Source organism: Sciurus carolinensis, chromosome 3 (assembly GCF_902686445.1).
Source record: "Sciurus carolinensis chromosome 3, mSciCar1.2, whole genome shotgun sequence".
Classification (NCBI taxonomy): Eukaryota; Metazoa; Chordata; class Mammalia; order Rodentia; family Sciuridae; genus Sciurus; species Sciurus carolinensis.
In genome coordinates, this window is record NC_062215.1 from 34,847,892 (window position 1) to 34,859,329 (window position 11,438).

Below are 11,438 nucleotides of genomic sequence, written 5' to 3' on the forward strand. Positions count from 1 at the left end.
TCCCAAGACTCTGGGATTACAGGCATGCGTCACCATGCCTAGCCCCACTCAGCTTTTATTTATCTGAGAAAGTCTTTATCTCTTCTTCATTTAGATGGACAGTTTTGCCTAGTATTCTTTTTTTAAATTTGTTCTAATTAGTTATACTTGACCATAAAATGCACTTTGGTACATCATACATAAATGGAGTATAATTTCTCATTCTTCTGATTATACATAAGGTAGAATCCCACCAGTTGTATAGTCATATATGCACATAGGGTAATAATGTCTGATTCATTCTATTATCCTTCTTGCCCCCATATCTCCTCCCCTCCCTTCACCTAATCTAAAGTAACTCTGTTCTTTGCTAGCATCCCCACCTCTTATTGTGAATTAGCATTCACGTATCAGAGAAAACATTTAGCCTTTGGTTCTTTGGGATTGGCTTATTTCTCTTAGCATGATATTTTCCAGCTCCATCCATTTACAAGCAAATGCCATAATTTCATTCTACTTTACAGCTGAGTATATTCCATTGTGTATATATACCACATTTTTCTTTATCCATTCATCTGTTGAAGGGCACCTAAGTTAGTTCCATAGTTTAGCTATTGTGAGTTGAGCTGCTCTAAACATTAATGTGACTGCATCGCTGTAGTATGCTGATTTTAAGTCCTTTGAGTATAAACTAAGGAGGGGGGTAACTGGGTCAAATGGTGGTTCCATTCCAAGTTTTCTGAGGAATCTCCACACTGCTTTCCAGAGTGGCTGCACCAATTTGCATTCCCACCAGCAATGTATGAGTGTACCTTTTTCCACACATCCTCGCCAACATTTATTGTTGCTTATACTTTTGATAATTGCCATTCTGACTGGAGTGAGATGAAATCTTAGTTCATTGCATTGTGTTCATTCATTAAAAGAATAAAAAGACAAAAATTAATGACCTAACATTACATCTTAAAGCCCTAGGAAAAGAAGAATAAACCAACACCAAAACAGTAGAAGACAGGAAATAATTAAAATCAGAGCTGAAATCAATGAAATTGAAACAAAAGAAACAATTCAAAAAATTAACTGAACAAAAAGTTTGTTCTTTGAAAAACAAATAAAATTGATAAATCCCTAGCCACAAAGAGAAAAGAGAGAAAACTCAAATTACTGAAGTACAAGTTGAGAAAGGAAGTATCACGACCGACAGAACTGCCTAGTATTCTTTTTTATATTTTTTCTTTTAATTGGTACCAGGGATTGAACTCAGGGGCACTCAATCACTGAGCCACTTCCCAGGCCTTTTTTTGTATTTTTATTTAGAGACAGGCCTCACTTGTTATTGAATGCCTTGCTTTTGCTGAGGCTGACTTTGAACGTGAAATCCTTCTGCCTCAGCCTCCTTATCCACTGGGATTACAGGCGTACACCACTGTGCCCACCTGCCTAGTTCTCTTGACTAGCAGTTATTTACTTTTGTTTTTCTTTTCTTTCATCCCACTCCATTCTGACTGGTGAGGTTCTTTTAAGAAATCCATTTACAGTCTTATGGAATTTCGCTTGTATGTGATCAATTGTTTTTTTTTTCTTCCTGCTTTTAAAAATTCTTTTTTCTTTGCCTTTGGGCAATTTTCTTATAATATATCTTAATTTGAACTTCCAGGTTCATCCTATTTGGATTTGTTGGGTTTCTTGAATCTGGATGTTGGTCTTTCCCTTGGTTTTGGGATGGTTTGGATCTTTATTTCTGTAAATAAGCTGTCTGCTCTTTTTCCTCTTCCTAGGATTTCTAGATTATATATATTGTTCTGCTTGATGGTATCCTTCAGGTTTGTTGTTTTTGTTTTTGTGTTTGTTTTTGTATTCTTTATCTCTTCCTTAATACATGTTCATTTTCTCTCCCACTTCTCTCTCTTCACCTCTCTTTCTCCTGTGTCATTTTTCTGAGTTCATAAGTACCCTTTTGACAGTTATTTTAAGTCGTTTGTCAAGTGATTCACGTACCTTTATTCCTTTAGAGTTAGTTTCTAAAGATTTGTGTGGTTCTTGGATGGGGCTGTTTTACTCTGTGTTCTTGTAACTTTGTAATTGCATTCACACATTTGAAAGGGCAGACAGCTTTGCACAGGAAAAGACCTTTACTCTTCAGGTCTACTAGGCATTCTGGGAGCCTTTCAAATCTTTTCTGTGGATCTGTCTTCTCTGGACTTATGTGCGTACATTCCTAATTAGAAGAATTTGTCAATTTCCCTTTTCTCTTCTTTTGGATATAATAGTAATCTCTTGTATTGTGGGACCTCTTAAACATCAGCAGTCTGCCCAGCTCTTTTGTTCTCCGTGGCCCCAGGCATGTAAAGTATGCCAGCTTCTGACAGTGCTCCGTGGCAAAGTGAGAAAGAAACCAGTCCCTGGGCAGCTTATGGAAAAGTCAAAACCTTGGACACACACTCGTTTTCTCCTTCTCTCTGAAGTGGCAACTGAGCTACATTAACCTCTATCTCCTGTATCATGGTTCCTCTGGAGCAGCATTATACTGCCCAGTTCTTTTGTTCTCAGTAGTTCCCAGGCATGTAGAATATGCTAGATCATGTCAGCACTTCAAGACAAGCAAGACAGAGGCAAGTCCACGGAGCCAAACTGAAAAGTCAGAATTTTGGACATCCAGTCTTCTTTCTCTCCAGGGAGAAGCAGGAACTGGGGCTTTTACTCCCAGTCATATGGCACTGTTCCAAGAGAAAGACTGTGGTGAGAAGGTGCCACAAATTTTCCTACCTGCTTTGATGCAGCTGGTTTTGCACTAACCTAGGTTCAGGAGCTTCTTAACTGGTTTCTGGATATCTCATAAAGGGATTTGAGGCATGTATTGTTGAATCCATGTCTCCATAGAAGGAAGGTGGGTCTGAGGCTTCCTATTCTACTGTCTTAAAGTCTTTTCATATTTAATGGCTTGTATTTTAAAAGACAAAGAATTGAACAGAAAATTTGAATTATTATATCAAACATGGACAATTCCCATTGACTGGAAGTCTAATCTTTTAATCCTCAAATGTTTATAAAAATTCTATGTAAACGAGAATTTTAGTTACCAACAAAGATTAAGTCAACTAGGATTCTTCACTTTCATAGAAGATGAGATATAATCCAATAATTGCATTTTTTATAATATGCTTTATTTACCATTGTCAGCGTAAAAGCTCTTCCACAGAAATGAATTTTCCAAGAAATGCTGTTTTTACATTAAGAAAAGCAAGTGTGTTGCTTTTGACTGTTTACTTTTCTCTTTTATTTTGGGTTATATTAAAGTTTGTTGTTTATTTGCTGCTTTAGAGATGCTTCAGATGTTTTCAAATTTATGTTAGTCAAATTTCTGGAAGGAAATAAAGCACCACTGAATGGGACAAGATCAAGTAGAGGGTCATTTGTTCCCACCCAAATCAATAAATATATGCCTCTGGTATTAATACAGCAATGACATCCTGCTTCAGAAGCTAATATTAGGAATTCACTCATTTTCAAAGAGTTGTGGGATATACTTGCATCTTTATGCTAAAAATTTCAATATGCCATGATAAAGACATGCTAAATTTTTATTTTGTTTCATATTACCTGTCTGTGGGCATGGTCTTTAACTCTTCCATCTTAGAGTCTAACTACTATAATTTTACTTGATATTAAAAAGTAATCAAGATTAAAGTAGAAAATACTGCTTTCTTAGTTTTTCTTTTCTTGACTTTCTTTCCATATAAAACAAAGCAGTAGCTTAGATTAAATAGTAACCAAAAGTAAAGGTGCTAAGTCCTGGTGTTAGTCAGCAGGTGGAGCTCAGATCCTTTCAAGTTTTCAGTAGCAAGTAATGTCATCTTATACTGAAAAGGCTTTCTTTGATTGCAAAAAGGTCAAAATGAAAAGGCAACTATATAATGCTAAAATTTTTAATTTTGGGGAATTTCATTTTTATTTGTTCTAATCATCTTTCCCAGGCAAACAAATTTGGGGAAAGTACTTGTTTAATTTTTTTTTTTTTTAATTTTAAAATCTAGAACCTAAACTTTTACTTCATAGTTCAGAATTGTTTCAAGATTCTTAGAATTATCTATTTCCTGTTATTTCTGGATGGTTTTTATTTTCTTTTTCTGACATAAATTGTAAAATGTTTTCCTGGTAATATTAGAACAACACCACACAAATTCATTTTGATGACTACTTTTTGTTTAAATTCAATTTGCACAAATAGTTGACAGAAAAGCTCCCATTTTAAAAAAATTAAAGGAATGTTTTTGAAATGGAAGTATAATAATTCAGGTTACTTGAAGCCATGTTTTATCTTTCTCTGAACTTATAATACCATAGTGACTTTTAAAACTAATTGCTCCAAGATGCTAGTTTTAGTAACATTAACCAGGGAATATTTCTTTTATAAAAATTCAGATTATTTTTGTTTTATTGTGAAGTAAGCCATATTACAAAACACCTTATACTCTGAATATGATTAATTTTTATGTAGTTTTCATATGTCACAGGTCAAATCATATCCTATACATTGATTATATATTTTTTAAATTATTTAATAAAAATTCAGATTGGATTTGATTTGCCCAAAAGAGAGTTATTTCTTTCACCTCTACAATAGTTTAAGACATATTTGGAATTGGTGAAGGAGGGAATCAAGAAAACCTTTCAGACTAGAATTACAAATTTATTTTTAGAAATGGAGCATTTAGAATGTTGGAATGGAGGATTGTATTGTTTACAACTTCTAGGTTCCCTATGAGAAAAGTAGGCATTTTTTTGGAAGGAATTATGATGTGATTAAATTTGCTTTATTCCCTATATGTGATTAAATTTTCCTTATTCCAGTGCATTGGAATCCTTGACTGAATTTTCCAAAAAGTCAATGATATATCCAAAAATATTCTCAAACAAGGGAATAAAGACATATCCTAACAACATGGTACCACTTAAGATTTTTCAACTTTACGGTAGTGAAAGAGATGTACATTCAGCAGAAACCATCTCTACTTTTGAATTTTGATCTTTTTCTAACAAATGATACATGGTATAATTCTTGTGAAGCTGGGCAGTAGCAATGAGCTGCAGCTCCTAGTTAGCCAGAGTGACCATACTGGTAAACAACTGGAACTCTATAGTATATACTCTCTTGCTCACTGTGATGTTGGATAGGTTAGGTGCTTGAAGTGCTTCTTCGATTTACAATAGCTTCAGCTTAATGGTGGGTTTCCCAAGATATAAGCCCATTTAAGTCATGTGCATATTGTACAAATTAAGTAAAATTGTAGGGAAAAATACTGAAAATCAGTATGAACATTAAAATGCAAATTAGTTTACTTCATTAGAAAAAGTTAAGTTTTATATTAATACGTAATATCTTATACATACCCCCCCGGGTTTGCTTTTTCTTTAGGACTTTCTAAATGGGTAAGGCAGCAGATTAAGCACCATTCAACTTTTGAAAGTGCACTGGAATCCTTGGCTGAATTTTCCAAAAAGCACCAAAAATTCGTTGATATATCCAAAAAGGACCGAAAGTATATACCAGACAGTGAATCTACTCTCGAAGAGGTCTGTTTAGAGAATGATAACCCTACTTATTTACTGGATACATCAAGTTATCTACCACCAGAAAATTCTACAAAAGGTGAAGCAGAAATGTGTGACCAAGAACTACAGTGTCCTAAAATGATTGCTAAAAACCCGTCTCTATCAAGCGACATCATCTCCAGAAAAGAGAAAAGTATGAAAAGTTCTGCCCATTTATATTTGATAAATAAGTCTTTCATGATAGAGAAATGATATTTATTTTGGGATAGATTTATTTCCTTAAATATGTGGATTTATAATAGAAATTGTTATCATAAAATAGTGAGATAATACAGTGGACTAGACTGGGGGACAGACCTTTGTCAGGACACCAGAGCATGCTTTTTGGTTTTCTGTTAACTAGCTTTGCCTCTTACTAGTTTTGTGATCATTAGCAAGCCACTTAACCTTTTGGAGTTATAATAGAAAAAATATATACTACCTAGCTGCCCCTCCAGGTTGGGTTATAAAGGTCAAATGAGATATTTATCACAGCATTGGAAAGTATTGTACAGAAGATAGGTGTTATTTTAAAGGTTATGTAAAATTGGTCTAATTTGGAGATGTTTCTTATATGAACCTCTTTGTTTTATTCCATATGATAAAAATAAATATTTTAGAGTATATTAGAAATAATGGTCTGTATCAGAGATTAGTAAACAGTGGTGGGTGAACCAAATTCAACCTACTGTGTTTTTGTAAATCAGTTTAACAGAACTCAGTCACACCCATTCATTTACATATTGCAAACAACAACAAAATTGAATAGCTGTATGTATTGCACTAGAGTAGCACAATTGAGTAATTGGAACAGTGTAACCTGCAAAGCCTAATATATTTGCTATCTGGCCTGTAATAGAAAAAGTTTGGCAATTCTGGTTATTGGATATAAATTTAAGTTTTTTATTCATACAGCATTGTAACTTAACATATGCACTTTTAAACATTTATTTTGTGGTATATGCTTTTAAATAAATGTCAGAATGAATTCAAGATTATTGTACTGGTAATCAGGAAACCTAGGTTCTAGTACTGGTTTTAACTACCAACCATTTTTATAACTTTGAGCAAATAATAATGGTCTTGTGCTTGTTAGTTTCCTTATTTGTTATATAAGGAATTAATCCAGGGCAGTTTTTTTCAATCACTGGCTAGTGAATTTTCAAGGCAAATTTTTACAGCTTGTTCCCTCCATTACTGAGCCCTCTTCCTTTCCTCTTTACCCCTCTTTTGCTCATCCAGTATTGAGGTCCCTGGTGAGGTCCCTGTTTGATAGTTTACCAGACAGCATTATAACTTGGGCTAGGAAACAATGAGATCTGATATTCCTTTCAGAGTTAAAATTCTCTTCTTTAAGTTCCAAGATGAAAGTATAAGTATTACTGATCATGGGCTCTAAATTATGTATACTAATTAGTTGTTTAAACATTCCTAATTTAAGAAATACTTTTAACAATTATTATGTTAGCCAGGAGCAGAAAGTTAAAGTTTTTAAATTTTTGTATTTCTAGATGATCCAGCATTTTTGGAAGAGTCTGTCCAAGCTGTGAAAGCAGAAAAAATTGTGATTTCCAGATCCTCAAGCCCAACTTTCAGCAAACAAACAAAGGAAGTTAACTGGTCTAGCTTTAATTCTTTAGGACAGTACTTTACTGGCAAGATGCAGACTGTTACACCCCAGTTCAGTACATCAGAGAATTGTGCCTCTAGTTCTCCCACTTTCAAAGGAGAAAAAAAGGAAAGTAAAACTGCTTTGCCACTCCCGGATAAATGTGACTTCTCAAATATAACAGTAAACACGTCATTTGGGCTGTGCCCTCAATCAGAAAACATTATTTCATCAATAAAGCTTGATACTACTCTTTCTAAGAAAGATCATTCAAAACAATTGATCTGCTTTGAAGAAGCCCCAGCTCCAGATTTTGAACTGTCTCAAATAAGTAAAGAAACTAAACATACCAGTTTAAATACAACTTTTGAAACAGAAGTAGAAGATGAGTCTATCTATTTTACACCTGAACTTTATGATTCTGTAGAAACAGATGAAGAAGAAAGAAAATAAGCTAATTAAAACTGATGGATTCAGTAATAATTCAAACTGCATTTTAACTGAAGACTTTTTTGAAATTAGAACTATCAAAGAAGTGAATTCAGTCAGAGATGAGAAAGCTGAGGACTACATAGAAACAAAGTTCAATAGAATCACACATATTGTAGAGAATTAAATTAATGACATGGATGATAATGTAAAAACCTGTATACGTGAATTGGAGCTGGGAAAAACTTGTAAAATAGATATAAAGAACTTTAAGGAATAGGCATATTCTCTTATGTTAGGTAATAATACTTCTCGGTAAGCTATAAAAATATGTTGTCATGTTTTGTTAAATCCTATTGTAATGAGTAATTTATACATAAGGTAAATGGTCTTGCTTTAAATTTTTTAGGTTTTTCCACTTCAATTCATTGTCATGAGAGTTTTAAATCTATTTTATGTTCAGAAATGTAAGTTTTACTATTCTCAAATTTTGATAAAGTGATTCATACAAAATTTATTCCTCAAATAAGTCTTACTTAGCTAAATGTAGTTTAAAATTAATCAATCTGGAAGATACAGTTTCCTAGAGCACTTTCAATTTCACATTGTTTGTATTTTATAGTCCCCTTCATTTGTTTTCACACTGATACATAAAGATTAGTAGCAGTTGAATTATATCTCAGCTATATATCAGTATAGATTCTACTTCCAATTGGTCTGAACTTTTTCTTAGATATCAAAATTTGTCTTGAAAAATATATTCCCTTACTAAACTGCCAAGTCAGAAAAATTAAGGAAGGAAACAACATGCTTTCTCTATCACCAGTACTGGTGATTGAACCTAGGAACCTCTACTGCAGGGCTATCTACATCCCTAGCCCTTTTTAACTTTATTTTGAGACATAGTCTTGCTAGGTTGCCCATGCTGACCTCCAACTTGTGATCCTCCTGCCTTAGCCTCCCAAGTAGCTGAGATTATAGGTGTGTACCACTGCACCTAGCAACAATATGCATTCTTTTTTTTTTTTTAATTCTTCATCTTCCCTTACCTCCCCCATTATTATTCATACCCAGTCTTTTAATCTGTAATATGCATTCTTAATTGACATTGTCTTACCTTTCATTTGATAAAACTAAAATCAAACATCATAAACAAAATTCTATCAAGTTATAAAAGGCCAAATGAAATATTCCACATGTTTGATTCTTAATTATTTAACTTCACAATCATTGTAGGGAAAAGTGATATAAGAATAAGATCCCTAGCTCTGAGGTGAGAGGAGTAGGATGTTCTAGTATAACTTTAATTATGCAACTTTTATAAAGATAGAAAACAAGATATAAATAAGCAAACCCATATATATATACTACAGTTGAAATATGTTTCCCTAGAGGACACTAATCCTTTCTGTGAATTTTGAGTGTGTTTATGCTTTAGTGAATGAAGTTGTACATCTGATCAAAACGGTTATAAAAGATGCTCATCTTGACAGGCGTGGTGGTACATGCCTGTAATCCAAGCTATTTAGGAGGTTAAGGCAGAAGAATCGCAAATTCAAAGCCAGCTTTGTTGACTTAGCAAGACCTGTCCCAGAAAGGGTGGAGAGGGGACTAGGGATGAAACTCGGTGGTAGAGTGATCCTGAGTTCAATCCTCAGTACCACAAAAGTGGGGGGAATGCTCATTTCTGACTTCATTCCAAAAATACATCCACTGATCTTTTTCTAAGAAATATCTGTTAGTCAGTGGGCAATTTAGACTTCTTGTGAGTGACTTGAATTAAAATTGTTTTGTTTGCTCCTGGTGATAGAAGACAGGGCCTCGCATATGCTAAGCAAGCCCTCTACATTCCCAGCCTAAACTGAAATTTTATGAGTTGTGCAAGTAGTACATACAGCATGTTTTTAAGTCAGAATTCCTAGTAGTCAGATATTTTTTATGTTCATTTAGAGAAATAAATAACTACATATACACACATTTTGCTTTCATTTTTATAGCATTTTTATTTAATACAGTTCATCTGCTTTTATAACATTGAATATTGCAACCCTAAGAACAGTTAAGATAAATTTAAATTGACAGTTTGTCAGTTAAAGAATTTACCTCTAGATTGGGATATATTAGATCCCGATACTAGATTCCTAGTATTATATATTTTTCTTAGTCGTTCAGTAGGTAGTAAGTACCAAACACTAGATTAGAACATAATTTCTACATTGTTTTAAAAGAGTGAAACCATTACTCCCCTATGGTATTGATCTTAAACTACAGATAAGGGTAATATGGTAGTGGAAAGAGTACCAAGTGGAAGATAAGAGACTTGGACTCTAGTCCTTGCCCAGGCTTTAATTTGCTAAGTCATATTGGCAGTACCATGTCTTGCATAGAATTAATTTTATCTATGTAAACTACTGGCCATTGTAGAATAGAAGACAGAGTATTTTTATTACTTATAACACATTTTTTTAAAAAGAGGTTTATGTCATTGTTAAGTTAAAACATATAAAAGCATTTACAAGTACTTAGCAGGCCACCAATTAATTATTAGTTAGCAATTAATTATTAGTAAGTAATCAATCATGTATGTAGTATACACTCTTGCTTTATATAATGCTTTTCCTAACTGTAGATTAATGGATATAATATAGATCATCTGACAATGAAGAAATGTTCTATAGGAAAAGGAAAAAAATATTTGGTTTATTTTTTAAGCTTTTTGAGATATATGTTAGAAATTGTTTTATCAGATCATTTGTCTTGCATATTCAATGCATATAAAATAATATTGAATTTATTCAAGGGCTAAAAATATATTTAGCATACAGGTCATGAACCATGAAAACCATGCAAACCAGTTGCAGTAAGGGCTTTATTTAAGGAAGAAAGTTACAATGTAAAAGAGTAGATATTTCATGACCTGATTTTAGATGAATCATTTAAAACTGCATAGAATTGTGTTGAAAATTAATGAGAATTCTTACTATGCTCCTATTATGCATTTTATTTTTACATGGTTTTAAGTTTGGCATTGCTTCTATGTTCACTTAAGGCTTTGTTTATTCTTATGATCTTTCTATTCAAAACATTAATTTTAAAAAAAGAATATTCCCATATTATTTTTCTGCAATGGGACTTTGTCATGTTATTATTTTTCTATAATAAAACACTCAAAATATTTAATTCTTTAGAACTGCTCATAAAACTTCTTCATGAAATCAAAGTGATTGTTGTAAAATCACTTGGAAGACTGGTTATTGTAGTCATCTGTAAGTGATGCCATTCTTTTTATATTTGATTACCACACAGCTATTCTCACTTACACTCTTTTTAATCTCATATTTCTCAGTGCACCACATAAGAGTTTACTTCAACTTTTATAAATTCTTGTTATATTTATTTCCAAACAAAATGATGTCAATCATTTGTAAAGATAGTATTAATAATGAAATTTTTTGTAATCAAAAAAAATTTAAGACCACATCAGGCAATTGATGTCTAAGGAAGCTAAAACCTTAATGTGAAATATCTGTGCAGCTATGAAACATACAATAAAGAACATCACTCCAGGAAATGGAAATTTAGAAAAGTGACCAAGGCTTATGATTCCCTAGCCCTAAAAGATTTTCATGTCTCAAAAAAAAAAAAAAAAAAGAATTTTGTTCATAAGGTTTCATTTGATGGAACCATTAGCTGCCTGACTTCCTGTACTCCACAATGGAGCCTTGTTATAATATCCATGGGATCTGGGCCAGTGGATCACCTTATTGGTAAGACCACCTTATAATGAGGTGCTTTCAGTAACTAAACCTCTTGGGCTAAGGCCAAAATA

General features: G+C 33.1%; 1 protein-coding gene across 1 annotated transcript in view; it reads left to right on the forward strand.

Annotated features, from left to right (window-relative positions):
* Brip1 (BRCA1 interacting helicase 1) overlaps nucleotides 1–10,951 on the forward strand; it is a 179,818-nt gene extending 168,867 nt beyond the window's left edge. The window contains 3 exon segments of the mRNA XM_053743362.1: nucleotides 5,396–5,725; nucleotides 7,083–7,621; nucleotides 7,623–10,951. Of these exon segments, the coding sequence (XP_053599337.1) occupies nucleotides 5,396–5,725; nucleotides 7,083–7,621; nucleotides 7,623–7,889 (1,136 nt within the window). The 3' untranslated portion in view covers nucleotides 7,890–10,951.
* The last annotated feature ends 487 nt before the right edge of the window (nucleotides 10,952–11,438 follow it).